Below are 14,813 nucleotides of genomic sequence, written 5' to 3'. Positions count from 1 at the left end.
TTCAGACCGAACCGATTTTGAATTGGTTTAGTTTCGATGTGATTTGATCTTTCGATTTAATTTAAATCAGCTTTCTTCTCGACGACCTTTGCGTCGCATCATCCTCTCTGCCTTCTTTCTCGTCGACAAAGCATGATGGGGAGCATCCTCTCGTCGAGCTTCTTAGATGATGGTGGTCGAGGAGACATAGTGATAGCCTAATCTTGATCGTCCATTGAGAGTGTAAGACTTTCAAATCTCGATGCAAACATCAATATTTACAATTTGTTATTTGAATTCATAATTCTAATCCCAAAGCAATTTGAATTCATAATCCTAATCAAAGTAAACTCCTAAATGACTTGGGAAACTGGATTCGATAAATCCTCACTCGAAGTCGGAAACGTAGTCGTGTCTATATCATGTCTTCTTCCTGTTCTCCGCATTCCTCATCACCTCTCTACTGACTGCTCTTTTGCCTCTTCTGCTTCCTCCCGCCTCGCTTTCGAATCGAACATGGGGAGGTCATCGCCGGCTCCTCTGCTTCCTCCCGTCGCCCAACACCTGCAGCAGAGCTCTCTCATGGTCTCCTCCCCGGTCTCAGGAAGCTTGAGCTTAGAGCCACCGGATGAACAACACATGAGTTTTTTCCTCTATCCCCTCATCCTTGTCCTAGCGGCTGTCACGTTAGCCTTCTCCTACTACCTCCACAAAAGACGCGTTCCAGACCGTCGTCTGCCGGTCTATTTGCCGCAGCAGGATCGACCTGCCCGCCCTACAACCGTGCCAAATTTAGCTACAAAGACCGACGTGGGCGTGGAGATTCCGGTCATCGTCTACGGCGACGGCAGGTCTCCTGCTGAGGCCGACGAGAAGGAGAGCTGCGCGATATGCTTGGATAACTTTGAGGCCGGAGGGGAGGTGGGGATGCTGCCGCGATGCAGCCACATGTTCCACCCTGCGTGCATCAAGAAATGGTGGCTCTATGCCGACTGCAAGACCTGCCCGCTTTGCAGGGCCGTCGTGATCGCAGAAACAGCAGCAGTAACAGAACCGTGAGAAACAGCAGCGGCCGGCGGTGCTCGCAGTGTTTGCAGCGGTCCATCATCGGCCAAAACTAGATGGCGGTGCAGCTATACATGCATGTCTTCTTCGTATCCTCCGATCCTTGCTTCCTTCCATGCGTCTGCAATGCTTGCAGCGAAGGATCCAATCGATGTAATCAACACCGTTGCTCAGCAACAATTGAACCTTTTGATTTGTTGTTAGTATCGGTCTCGGTTACAGTATTTCTAAATAGACTTTATTCTAAATCTATTCGAGAAATATCATATAACTAAATATTATAAATCCATCAGTCTAATATTAGAAATCATCATAAATAAAAAGGCATGTAAATGAAGGCGGAGAAACACTTAAAAAATAGAGATTTTTCTCATGAAATATATGTACAGCCTATATTTTTCATGATTAATTACCCTTTATATTTTGATCCTTATATTTTCAAAAATTATATTGGGATCTATGAATATTTAACCTCATATAAGTATAGAAATATTAATACATTTAATCTCATAAATATAATTTGTTTTCGAGCTTGTTTTATCCGTACCGTGTGTCGTGTCCTAAGTCGGTCACTAGGAAGATGTACTTAAGCCAACAGTGACCCACGAACGACTCCTGTGGCGCCTATCAGGACGACAGAGAGGATGAGGCGGTGGTTCTCCATGGCCGCAGCCGTCGTCGCTGCTCTCCTCGCCCTCGCCGCCCACGTCTCCCTCTACTCCCCCATCTCTCCTCTCCCTCTCCCTCTTCCCGTCTCCCCCTTCACCTTCACCCACAACAACCTCCTCCAGGTTCTCCCTTTTACTCCTCGCTGGTCCTGCTATGTGTGTGCGCTCATACTCACGTCTTCTGCCTGTGTTGTGGGCACGCAGAGGGCGGAGAAGCTGGGAGAAGGCAGGCTGGAAGGGCCCGAGGACGTGTATGTCGACGGCGATGGCACCCTGTACACCGCCACAAGGGACGGTTGGATCAAGAGGATGCATGCAGCAAATGGGTCTTGGGAGGACTGGAGGCTGGTGGGCGGCTCGTCTCTGCTGGGATTCACCCTCTCCGTCTCCGGTGACGTCCTTATTTGTGATGCCGATAAGGTTGGCCTCTCTCTCTCTCTCTCTCTCTCTCTCTCTCTCTCTCTCTCTCATTAGGTTACCTCTTGACAGGGTCTGCTGAACGTGGGAAAGGACGATGTGGTCATTCTTGCATCAGAAGTGAACGGCAGCAAGATCAGGTCTAACTTCCCCTCTTCTTCTCAGTGAAGCCCACAGTAATCTGCAGTAAGATAACCCTCCATGAAATTTCTGCACCACTACTGCAAGATTCCTCCGTGCAATGCATTGTCAATTGTCGTTGTCTACCACACCATTGTCAAACCTGTGTTTTGTTGTCATGTTTGCCATCCTCTTTGGTTGATGGTGATGGGTGCTCTCTATGCCTTTGATCTGCTTATAGCTTGTCCATTGTCTGTTCTGTTTTATTGCAGCATTTAGATCAGCCTCTTTCAAATGTGTGCCCACCATTGCTTAGCCACTGAATTGGGTTGGCAGCTTGTGTGACTCTTAGAACACACCAAAAAGCCAAAGGTCTGCGACGTTGACGTAGCATCATCTTTTATCGTTGTTCTTCTTTCTTATCCAAACAACCACCAATAACCCAATATTATTGTCATCTATCACCATCGAAAACGTAACTAAAATATTGAAATGAAGTTAGATACTTCACTTTCAAATATAAATTTTTTAAGTTCAAAAATTAAATATAATTTTTTTTATGTTTAAAAATCAAAATACTAAATAGATCTAACTAAAGAAGACAATCTATAATTAGCTCCTCACACATCTCAAGTGTTTTTTGGGTTTTGTGAGAATCACAAGTACATGTCAAGCTTGGTTTCACTTGTTGCATGTTATCTTGCATCAGTATAAAATGACATAAATTAAACATATATGTATGTCTAATATTACATGTTATTTCTACAATCCCACTGGAAAATTTTCGTATTTATCTTTCAGTACTTCCAATTACTATTTTTTACAATATTTTTCTTTTTATAAATATATGTATTTACATATAGTTAAGAATATGACCTTTATTAGATCTTGAGGAGAGATGCATTCTCTTTCAGCTGCTACTAGTTTCTACCTCAACTAAGATATGAACGAGCAATTACTGCATCCTGCAAAGAACCAGATGACACTGACACTACAAACGCGAGGTTTCTGTAGGTTTGCAGACGATGTCATCGAAGTTTCCGATGGCAGCGGAGCGTACTTCAGCGACGCAAGCAGTAGGTTCGGCCTTCACGAATGGTTTCTCGACCTCCTCGAGGCCAGGCCGAATGGCCGGCTCCTCAAATTCGACGCCTCGACGAAGGAGACGACGGTGGTGCTGGCGGACCTGGTCTTCCCCAACGGCGTCGCCCTGTCGTCGGACCAAGACTTCCTGGTGGTGTGTGAGACATGGAGGTGTGCAAAGTGCTTCCATGGCATTGCTTGTCTGCTCCTTGTTTCGGTTGTGTTCGATGTGCTGCTCTTCTGACTCGTATCAGTTCGAACCCAGGTTCCGGTGTTTGAAGCATTGGCTGAAGGGGAAGAAGACGGGGGAAACCGAGGTTTTCATTGACAACCTCCCGGGAGGACCTGACAACATCAAGCTAGCGCCCGACGGCTCCTTCTGGATCGCCGTCCTGCAGGTGCTCTGTTTGCACTCTTCCTCTAACCCGCCCTCGCTTCGGTCCTCCCCACGTAGCTGACACCGTGTCGCACTGTTTCAGTTGCGGTCGAAAGGGATGGACCTGCTCCATCGATCACCGACGGCGAAGACAGTGGTGGCGGCGTTTCCCAAGGTTGTTAAGGTGCTTCAGGCCATGGGAAGAGGCGCCATGGTCGTGAACGTGGGGAGCGATGGGAAGATAAGAAGGATGCTCGATGATTCTGATGGCAAGGTCATGTCCTTCGTCACCTCCGCCATGGAATTCCAGGGCTATCTCTACCTGGGCAGCCTGCACTCCAACTTCGTCGGCAAGCTAAACATCCGCAGCGATCATCCACTTTGATGGCAGCGAAGAGCAGAAGAGCTTGTCACCGAGCTCCATCAACATATACTCTTCCTTGCACCGTCTCACTCGACCTTCCTCTTCGGAATGCATGCCGTGTTTCGAACTGTAGCTTGAGTTCCTCTTTGGAAAGATTAAGACCCCAATAATTCTGCTGACAGGATATTATTCTAAGTTTAGAGTATCTATTTGCAAAATTTACCTAAATTTATAGTATCTCGAATAATTATGAAGTTGATTAGGGACGTATATGCAATTAAATGATTGATTAGGTTGTAACCACGCGATGGAGTTCTTCAGATTTACATCGACGGCTTCGATCATCCTTCGGCTCGGATGACTTGATCGTAAATATCGTTGAAGTGCAGGAGTATATGTGTAATTTAAGGAGGCATTTGTATATATATAGGGGTTGAAACCGCCTTTCCCGCCCGGTGCGTGGATTCGATTCCCTGTTCTTCTTCCCTTCGCCCAATTCTCCGCCGCTGGTAAGCGAAGTTAGGGTTTCTTTTCCTTCTTTCTTGTTGAACAATGTGTTCCGGCGATTTCTTTGCAATGTATTGATGTTTTTACCGAATCTTGCGTCATATATAGGAGGGATTAATCTACTATTCCTTTCTTTATTTCGGATGATCGCGAAAGCCTTGCGAGTCTGTACGGAAATTGACCTATCAATGTCGATCTGGAGGACGAGTCGGTTCGTTTCTTTTAGAAGGTACCATTATGATGAACGAGCCGCTTTTCATCTACGGTTTGGATGTTTTGAACAGATCTATGCTTTCTGCAGACTTTCATCGAATTGTTTGGTAATCGGTTTTAGTGAGGGTATGGGAACGCGATGCCCTTATTTTGACTTTACAGTTCGGTCAAATTTAAGAGGTTTGTTTATATGAATGCATCATACGGCTTTGAAATGTTTACACTTTTAGCTGATTGAAATCACTTTTTTCATCGATCCCAATATGGCATACGTTAGATCTATTTGCTGTGTGCTTTTTGTTGAACTACTATGCATAGAAAGAATGGACACTTATGCTTCCATTAAGAAGGTGATATATTGACTAAGAAAAAGAGATTTTAAATAGTTTGTGGGTAATAAATACCCCACAGAAAATTTTCCTACAAGGAAAGGAAAAAAGCATCAAACAAACTTGTGATATATACAAAGCATGAGGGATGGATTATGATCAAATGGTGTGAAACCGTTCAAAGTTGCATCCAGAGTCATCGTAAGTAAAAAAGCATGAGGGATGGATTATGATCGAATGGTGTTATTTCATTTACTGAATATCTTTAATGAATAAAGCGAAATTGTAAAGCCTGATATAGAAAGATTAAGCATTTGAAACCAACGGTACTTAGCTATTGCCATCTACTTTATCTTGACTTTGATTTCTGATTTTCGAGCAATTTCGTTTGAACTCTCAGACCTTTGACAAAATAATTGATTTATACACCCATACAAGTAGGATTGTCTGGTATTGTATATGACCATGCTTCTTCTATATGTAGGTCCTATCTATTCGGTATACAGCCCTAGTATATGGTTATGTGTCCAATGCTAACACCTGCTAGCTCGTGCAGAAGTCAAACTTGAAACTTTAGCAAGCATGTACAATGGTTTGGGCTAACTTGGTGTTTGTTACAAACTAGTCAAGCTAAGGGCTGATAATCAGTGACTCCTTGAAATTAATCTCTTAAGCATAATAGCCAGCATTTGACACTAAATCGCATGAAACCATGTTCCTACTTGTCCAAACCTTTTTCATCAGTAAATATTACTACTATATGTATATCTTACTATTTTTCACATTGATATAGGACCATTGCATGGGCCTTTAAAATGTCAAAATATCAGTTCTTAGTGATACTTAATGTACCATACTAACATTGAAATATTTCATGTTGATCTTAAATCATTTTATATGATACTTGTTGTTGACGGTAGGTGTTAAAATTTTGTCCTACAATTATCTGATCCATTGAGTAAACCAAGAAACCTAACAAGTTGACCTAAATGAAAATGAATAGGATCAGACTCAAGATTTTGACCAGATTAAGACATCGATGGGTTCATTATGTCAAAAAGTGTACAAACTAACACACTTGCAAATTTCTGTGCATGTATGTGCTTGTGAGCACTGTATCTCTTAAGTCCACCAGAGTCCTAGAACAACAACCTTTGTCAAGGTTGAAGAATCTGTGTAAGAATTATCACAGTAAGCCTTTTGTACTAAAGTTTTTCTCACAATTGTTAAAAGTGAAGTTCTGCTTTTTTAGCAGTAACTTTTGACCATGTTAAACGTGAGATAATTACCGAAGTGGCATACTGTCCTAAATTATCCCACCAGCTCTGAGTATACTTCTTCCTTTCATAAATAAAACCTCTGAGGCAGTTGTTGGTTCAATGCTCTGGAAAGCTTTAAGTTTTTTTGACTTCACTGAAAGTTAATCTTTTGACTTTATTGTTATTATTTGTCCATTTACCTTACACAAACGTTATAGTGCAATGCTATCCTTGCTTTGGTTAAGACTTCTGTGATGTTTTAGCTTATTCCTACAATTGTTAATGGAAAGAAAAGCAACAATTCATTGTATCATGAACATTTTTCTATATGACTGAAACCATAGAAATAGTGTAGCAGCTGCTAAGTTTTGAAATTTTGTGCCGAACTCATTGGCACTTGACTACCAAAGTGAATATTTTGCAGATAACTGGACTGGAGAAAAATAATTTGAGATATATTAAAGATGCCACCCTTTTTATCTATTGTTTAAGAGATTTGCTTTACATGGAGATGCATGACTAGTGTAGCTTCCAGCTTCTTGTTTCTACAATTGGTACGTTCTATTATCGTTGCCGAGCACTATTTAAATCATACGTGAATGAAAATCTTGAATATTTTATTTTCAAGCTGATGGTAAAAAAGTCATGGTACGTCATCCCCAAGGATGAAAATGTCGAATTGCTTACATATTTAAGGATAGTGGATCCCAAGGACAGTTGTAATCTTTCCACTTCAGGGAAGCATTTTTTTTTTGCATTTTCTAGGTGCATTGGTCCGTAAAATTATATGGAGAGCAATTCAACAAATCACATTGGCATCTTCCTTCTATTCTTAATTGTGTGATGTGTCTAAACCCTACAAATCTAATAGGGTCTCTTTTATATTCCATGTGCATCTCGAGGGATAATTTATGGTCAAACAGTGTGGAGGAGTCTTAATGGGTCCACATGGAGGAGCTGTTTCTGTCACCTAGACATGGTACAACTGCTTCCGTCAATATTTTATAGTTCTTTATCTTTCACAGATCTGGCTATTTTATATTGTGAAGTAGCACTGTAGACGAATAGAACTTGCTTTAGCATGCTTTAACTTGTTCTTGCGGATTCCACTTTAAATGTCATAATGAAGAAAAGGACACTTGATTCCTGACACTTGATCTTTGACAGAAATTGTGTACGTAAATTGGTGATTACTTGAGCAACTCAGTATCTATTTTTTGATATTTAATTATTAAACAAGAAAAAAATGATGCTCCCAATCCTCATTATACCTTTTAAAAAATATGCTTTCACTTCATTAAACGTTCTTCTGTCTTTTTTCTGTACATTATTTTGACATATTTCGATTACAAATTATTGTTTTGTGTATGAAAAATTATTGTTCATGTTCATGTTCATTGTCATGTTTTAGTTAACTTTCTTGCTATGTATGAAGCAGATAATTGATCACATTCCATGCTTCTTATCCAGATAATTGATCACATTCCATGCTTCTGTTAACTCCTTTTTGTCTGAGATAAAGGTCTTATTTCTGTTACAAGCATTCATCGTATGTTAAACTAGTACCTCAAGTTCCCTTATGGCCTTCTATCATGTTCTATCTACCTGCGTGTTTAATATACGACATAAAAGACCGTTGACATAGGCTGAGTAACGGAGAACATAGTTTATCATAATTTAGTGGCCTTGGTACTAAGTTGTATGATGTGAAGTACTCATGCCCAAGTCTTGCTATATAGAGGTAAGGGATGTGGAAGACACATGGGGGGAATTTTAAAGGTTAATCTAGCAGATCGAGAGAACTGTTTGAATGCTCAATTAAACCCATGGAGATCTCGAATTGCAGATGCTTAAATGTGATCCTGCAGTTCCTGCCAGTGCCACCCGTGACATTGTTGTTTTGGGTGGTCAGGGTTAAGGTTGTGGAAACAGTCACTAGGGTCAAAACTGCTATATGCTGACCCTCGTCAGAACTCATGCTGACAGGAGCATGTACACTAGCTTTGTCGGTGAGTGATTCAGTCAGGTTTTGGGGTTTGGATTTTCCCCTGATTTTGTGACCCCCATTTCATCTATAACCTCATGTGGTCCGTGGTTGGAGATGGTCGGTCGGTCCAACAGCTGGTGTCCGTATTCGTTTGGAATGACCGAATTTTGGAGCAGCGAGAAACATGATCAACCGTGTGGATGATTTGACAGAAACCTCATCCAAATATGGGAAAATAGACTCCATGTGTTTCTTCTCCGTTAGTGTGCTGAATCAGTGGGTCTTGTTTGTCTCTCCTGTCCCTTCCCTTTGATAAACCTTATTGATTACAAGAGTGGCACGTTCTCTTTTGCTCTATTATTTGCCACTTGCATCTCATTTTAATTACATTTCTCAAGTAAGCAGCGCCCCTTGTTTTTTCTGACTTTCCACTAGGTCCCTACATCTTGTGGTCAATGCTGTAAGATATTTCTTCTCTATTTGTTAAAAAAAATACATATTGGAATATATATATATATATATATGTGTGAGAGAGAGAGAGAGAGAGAGAGAGAGAGATTAAACTGGAATACAACCTTTTCTGAACATACCAAGTGATGTTCATAGCCACAAAACACTGTTTAGCCTGGCAAAAATTTATTATTTAATTTCTTGATACATTTATATAGCGTGAACATTACTTCGATTCATATGTTTACTTCTGATTTTTTTAGATACAACAATATCCTACTGAAACTGTTGCCTTCAGTAAGTCATTGTAATGTATTTCCATTAAATCGGCTTTGATATGTGTAGAGCACACGTTCTCCACTAGATTAATGAGACATATTTGTTCTGCTGTACCCCTTTTTATATTTTTCTCCATATTCTCGTAAAATAAATTATATAAAATAGACCCTTCACTGTCTGCATACCTGAATTCATGGTAGGTATGGTCCGGGCAGTAACTGACACAAGAAGGAATCTGGTGCTTATTAGTTTCCATACCCATATTAAGAAATGGTTCAGGTGAGGACAATGAGTCAAATAGTTACTGTCACAAAGGTGATATGGAGATGAAAATGAATCCAATTTTTTAAAAATAATTATGTTTGATTAACTTAAATTAGATTTGGATATTTTTTTATTGTAATTGTTGTGGATAACATGATATGATTGATACCTCGACGTTAGATGATCAACGATGCTAGATAATCGATACTTTAGTGCTTGATGATTGGGTGGTTGACACCATGACCTTACGCGCTTGACACCTCAGTGCCAATCTCAATTAGCAAATTGATTATCTTATAGTGTATGATTAGTGTATATATTTGAACATTATCTGTAGCACAGTGATATTTATATCTGAGATCAACACATCATATTTCCCATGAGCAACATGCAATACAAAAGTAACGGTTACAGAAGGCTACTATAGAAGTGCTCAATAGATATGTCTTAGACACATGATTTTTAATATGTTTGAATTATTCGATTTATTGACTTAAACATTGTAGAGATATTATCAAAAATATTCTCGACCTAAATTTTTGGGGATTCGGCTATAGTTCAATTTGGGACTTACTCGGAGAAAAGAATCAATTGGATTCAAACCAATCTTGATCTTGGACAATCAAAATTTAACTTAACAATAATTAAAATAGATTTTTTCAGATTTTTTCGGGTTCCTTTGTCCATCCGACTCATTTAAATTAGATTATAATTGACATATGGGCACAATTAGGTAGTCAAATATAGGTTAAGATAATTGCCATTTTATTCATTGTCATTTTTCGTTTCCTTTATCCATCCGAGTCACGGTCTCAGTTAGGACAATAATACACCTCATCGAACTGGAGTGGCTATATTGACAGTCGAGTTCGAGTGAGACATGCACGCATCCCTCCATGTTCTCACAGCCTTCCGTGCCGACTTGCTGTGCCGCTGCATTATTGGGCGGGGCGGTTTGTTTCTAATCATTGTCACCTTTGTGAAATGCATCGATAGGTCTCCCCACAACCATAGTATCCCTACTTTCCGTTTCTGTACTTTTAATTTCGGCATTCATAAACCTTTTCATTACGATGGTTCAGTATTTGTATGCAATTAGGGAAGCAGGCCTAACGTTGTGAGCGGCCTGCCTGTCTGCAAATGGCCCTCGGACGAGCGGCCATGATGTGACACCCATATGCCTACGGTGTACGTGAGACCTAGGTCATGTCACGCAACAGTCAAACAGTTTTCCGGGTACGCTGTTGCCCGTGGCTGTTTGATGCACCGCTCGTCTAACGAAATCTACGATCCTGAGAGACAGAATTAGCCGCATCGTAAAAGGGCTCCAAATATGCTGGTTATTTTATCAGTGTTATTTTCTGACGGAACGTAACATCAAATACTATATCCATGACAGGTTATTTTGTGTTTTATTCTTTTGTAGACGCAAGTTGTTTAGCTTCTTAAACGTGTTTTATTTTTGTCAGTCAAATTTAAGATCTAGTTCTGTGATCTGAGGATCGCACCAGTCCTAATTTTATAGAGCATCTTTTTCGATTAAGTGACAACGAGATGGTTTTATCGTAAGTGTGATGTATGGGTGACGACGCCACATTAAGAGTAATGTTTAGTGTTAGATTTGCAGTGCCAGAACGGACCGCAAGGGCTTAAAGCCTGTGCAGGCATTAGACGACGAGATCTGCTTTCCCGTTTCCTGCTACTCATACAAATCACGTACCATACTATAGTAATCACCGCATCAACTTCATTTGCCAGTGCTAGAAATCTTGGTATATAAAGGCCGACGTGCCTTTCTGCCTGACATTACAATGACTTTGTTGCCCTTGTGATCCAAAAATGGAGTCTACACAGGGATAGAGACGAGAGCACACTGCTAATTCGGTGAAAAGAGATGTAAAAGCAGCCTAGCCTAGGGACTTGAATCCTAGGCAACGCCCTACGACCACTAGGATGTGGCCATGTGGGATTCTGTAGCACTTTTTCTCGCAATCTATTTAAACCCTCCGTTCTTCTCAACGAGCCCGGACGAGAAAGAGAAGCATTCTGGAGCTTGATGTTTCCATTAGTCTAAGGTTGGTTATGTTATGCGCACTTGTTCCTCTTTGCTGGGGTGATCTCTCACTGACGGTCAAGCTAGTAGGGAAATATGAGGGTAAAAGCCAATTTCTTATAACGACGAGTCTGAATTGAGTTTCATGTTATCATCAAAGCTTGCATTGAGTTTGTGGCTGTTTTGCGCATTAGATTTTGAGTTGGGTGCAAAATAAATTCAACAGTAGCCAGGAGAGGAAGAGATTCGACGCTGGTTCGAGTTCCACTTCTCGTAAGTGATGCTTCATATATGATTGCTGCTTCACTCTCTTTTAGGCTTTCCTTTTTTTTTTTTCTGATGGGTGGTGTGGTTCAGCATTAATTGCCACTTGATGTGAGTGACAAATTGTTTTTAGCTATCTTCCTTAAAAGAACTCTTACCTATAATCAACAGGATCTGTGTTTTCCCAGTTAGTTGCTTCAACAAAACCATCAATGATCCCGGCAAAGTTCCATTCTTCTTGTTCTGACATCAGATGCTACTGATGTTACTGCTGAGTTGCTTGTTTGCTTAGGTGCTTCGATCCCGGATGTTCGTAAAGAACTCGGCAACTGCCTGCATACATTGTTGGCGATCGGGACACTCGGCGACGCGCATACGAAAGAAGACCCACAAAGACATGATGATCCCTACTTGGATACTTCAGAAGATTTGCCTTGTTTCACCATTGAAGAAGCCAAGGAACTACAAAAAGAGCTGGCGAAGCTACTGACCCGAAAGCTGAAATATAGCGCTCATGGATCAGAGATTGCCAATGACGACAGAGCTAACAGATTCCTCGGTCGCTCATTGCGGCCGGAGGCTGACGAAGCCACGAGCTTCCTGCTCGAGAATTCGGAAGACGTCAACCGTGGCGACCTGTCCCCCGATACCAGGATCATACTGCACAAACTGGAAGATGCGTTATCGTGCAACTACACTGCGATCAAAAAGGAATCGCTCTCGTTTCTTCTCAAGAGGATGTTTGTTTGTGGACGTGGGTTCGCACAACAGACTCGAAGCTTCAAGGGCGGCTTGATCGCTGAACCCTCGGTCGAGAAGGTACACTATTAACTCATTCACATCAGCTTTCTAGACTCGTATTTCTCATCATCGTACTCGATAGCAGATTCTGAAGGCCATTCTTACAAAGAAGATATACCCTCAAAGCTCCGCTCCAACATTAATGAAGAAGAGGTACTCGGACAACAAATCCATGGAACAAGTGCAGGCAGGGAAATGGGTTAAAACGGATTCCGAGTGTAAGAGATCCTTCTTTCTCGCATTCCATTTTCATAATCTTATATGTTTAATCCGGCACCTATAAGAAAGTAGAATCCTCCTCTTGCCTTGCAGATATTGTTCTTGAGATCTAAAAAGTAGCGCACCTCTTTGTCTCCGTCGAGGCGTTCTGGTGATTAACGCATCATTACGTAATCGATTAATCTCGTGATCGAACTTGTGTAACTGTGTTTTTCAATGTAATGAAAAATAAGTGTAAAGGAAAACTGAAGGCCTCTTTTTTCCGATAAAAGATTTGTGTTTGTGAAAATGCCACCACAACACAAAGAGAAGGATTAATCATGAAGTGCAGATCAAAACCAGAATTACACACTGATGAAGTTGCAGCTCTGCTGTGGGCTTTCTTTACCTGTTGGTTTTCCTTTTCCATTCAGTAGTGTCTTGCAGTGAACAGCACAGCATTGAAGAACTCACTCTATTATGGGGACCTTTGTCTCTTTTTGTGCACACGCTACTAACCTTTTGCTGGCTTTGGGAAGGGAAACAAGTAAGTGACAGCAAAGATCCAGCCTTTAATGCCCTATTCTTATGATGTTGTCATGTGATCTAATTTGCCTCATCACTGACCCTTAAAGACACGTGGCTATCCATATCACGAAGAAGAGATGAGATGGAAATTATCAGGAGTCGAGTCGGTTCGGTTCGGATCCGTCTATGCAAGGATACCTATGTCGTCGGGTCGGATCTTGGATCATCGGCCGCCCTCTTTTGTCTTGAATCCCATTCAAAGAGGGAAGAGAAATGTGCCCTTCGTGTCTTCATCTTTTCGGTGGATCTCGAGTTGCTGGATTAGTACGATTCGTTGTTGTTGGGTCCAGCCCATATGTGGGCTCGGACAAATTTGGGCCATGAGCCCAAATCAAAGAAATCAAGAGAGAAACGACAAAATTGGGTGCGCAGAGAGATTGCAGCATGCAGCGTGCGGCGACGTGCAGAGGAAAGAGAAGAGAGAAAGATTAGGTTTTGACCCAAATTTTATGTGGAGAATCATTGTAGTAAACTCTACAATCCTAACGGTGTTGTTCTGCAATTTACCCTATCTAAGGTATTTTCCTGTGATATCCACTTTGTGAGACCTAGAATTCTCTTTTGAGGAGATCCATTCTATATGATGAAGATATGCTATTCTTGAGCCAAGATCTATGATCTTGATGATCCTCTAGTTATTCTAGAGAAGACCTATTGTAAACCTGTTATCATTATTATTGTAGTGGAAGTTTGAGGTGGACTACGGTCCCGTGGTTTTTCCCACATTGGGTTTTCCACGTTAAAAGATTTAGTCTCATTGTGTGATTGATTTTTGCTCTATTGTTTATGCTGTGCTGATTGATATTTTCATTTGGATATCAAGTTGGTATTTTGATGAGAAACCTATTTTGATACACAAAGAGGGAAAGAATTATTCCGTTTTAACAGGTTTTTCCCAACAAGTGGTATCAGAGCAACATGTTGTTTGATGCTAGTTTTTCTTGTGTGATTAAAATGGAGTCCGATAGTATGATTAAATTGAACTCATCAAATTATTCAACTTGGAGGCGTATGATGGAAGATTTGCTTTATTGCAAAGATTTGTATAAGCCCATCAAGGTTAAAGATAAACCTTCTATTATGGACGATGAAGAATGAGAAGTTCAACATAGAAAAACTATTGCCTATATTAGAAGATGGATGGATATAAACTTGCATGAGCATATTTCAGATGAAACCAGAGCTGATATTGTTTGGCAAAGGTTAGAAAACCTCTTTGCGAAAAAGACAGTGGAAAATAGAATTTCTCTCCTCAGAAGGCTTGTAAATTTGAAGTATAAAGATGATGGTAACATTGTTGAGCACATAAGCCTATTTCAGAGTCTTGCAAACAAGTTGGTTGCTATGAAAATGAATATAGATGATGAGATGCAAGGATTATTACTTCTCAGCTTTTTACCAGAAAGTTGGGAAACGTATGTGGTGACTATTTGTAACTCCACGCCAAAGGGGACTCTAACCATAGATATGGTTAAAAACAGTTTACTAAATGAAGATACTAGAAGGAAAGAACATGGTGAATCTTCTTCTGGGGCATTTGTTACTGAAA

The 14,813-nt window shown here is 40.8% G+C and overlaps 2 protein-coding genes and 1 long non-coding RNA gene across 3 annotated transcripts; all 3 read left to right on the top strand.

The window, feature by feature from the left end:
- Positions 1 to 495: 495 nt before the first annotated feature.
- Positions 496 to 1,038, top strand: LOC135626385 (RING-H2 finger protein ATL66-like). Its single transcript, XM_065131627.1, has one exon. It carries the CDS (start codon positions 496 to 498, stop codon positions 1,036 to 1,038), a length of 543 nt encoding a protein of 180 aa, XP_064987699.1.
- A 610-nt stretch (positions 1,039 to 1,648) lies between these two features.
- Positions 1,649 to 4,300, top strand: LOC135626165 (uncharacterized). The gene is made up of 6 exons (XM_065131270.1): positions 1,649 to 1,835; positions 1,917 to 2,132; positions 2,202 to 2,269; positions 3,264 to 3,503; positions 3,598 to 3,730; positions 3,812 to 4,300. The coding sequence occupies exons 1-6, from the start codon at positions 1,689 to 1,691 to the stop codon at positions 4,091 to 4,093; spliced, it is 1,086 nt and encodes a 361-aa protein (XP_064987342.1). The 5' UTR covers positions 1,649 to 1,688; the 3' UTR covers positions 4,094 to 4,300.
- A 4,940-nt stretch (positions 4,301 to 9,240) lies between these two features.
- On the top strand, positions 9,241 to 12,945 carry LOC135627238 (uncharacterized). Its single transcript, XR_010492562.1, has 3 exons — positions 9,241 to 12,496; positions 12,564 to 12,696; positions 12,791 to 12,945. It is a non-coding gene; the product is annotated as an uncharacterized LOC135627238 (long non-coding RNA).
- Positions 12,946 to 14,813: the final 1,868 nt, after the last annotated feature.

This window comes from Musa acuminata, chromosome BXJ2-11 (assembly GCF_036884655.1).
Source record: "Musa acuminata AAA Group cultivar baxijiao chromosome BXJ2-11, Cavendish_Baxijiao_AAA, whole genome shotgun sequence".
Lineage (NCBI taxonomy): Eukaryota > Viridiplantae > Streptophyta > Magnoliopsida > Zingiberales > Musaceae > Musa > Musa acuminata.
Note: the sequence above shows the minus strand (reverse complement) of the source record. Positions and strands in the feature narration are given on the sequence as shown.

Coding starts and splice junctions, on each gene's coding strand:
- LOC135626385 (XM_065131627.1), top strand. CDS start 496: ATGGGGAGGTCATCGCCGGCTCCTCTGCTTCCTCCCGTCGCCCAACAC.
- LOC135626165 (XM_065131270.1), top strand. CDS start 1,689: ATGAGGCGGTGGTTCTCCATGGCCGCAGCCGTCGTCGCTGCTCTCCTC. Junction 2,133..2,201: donor TTATTTGTGATGCCGATAAG/GTTGGCCTCTCT, acceptor ACCTCTTGACAG/GGTCTGCTGAACGTGGGAAA. Junction 2,270..3,263: donor GTGAACGGCAGCAAGATCAG/GTCTAACTTCCC, acceptor AGGTTTCTGTAG/GTTTGCAGACGATGTCATCG.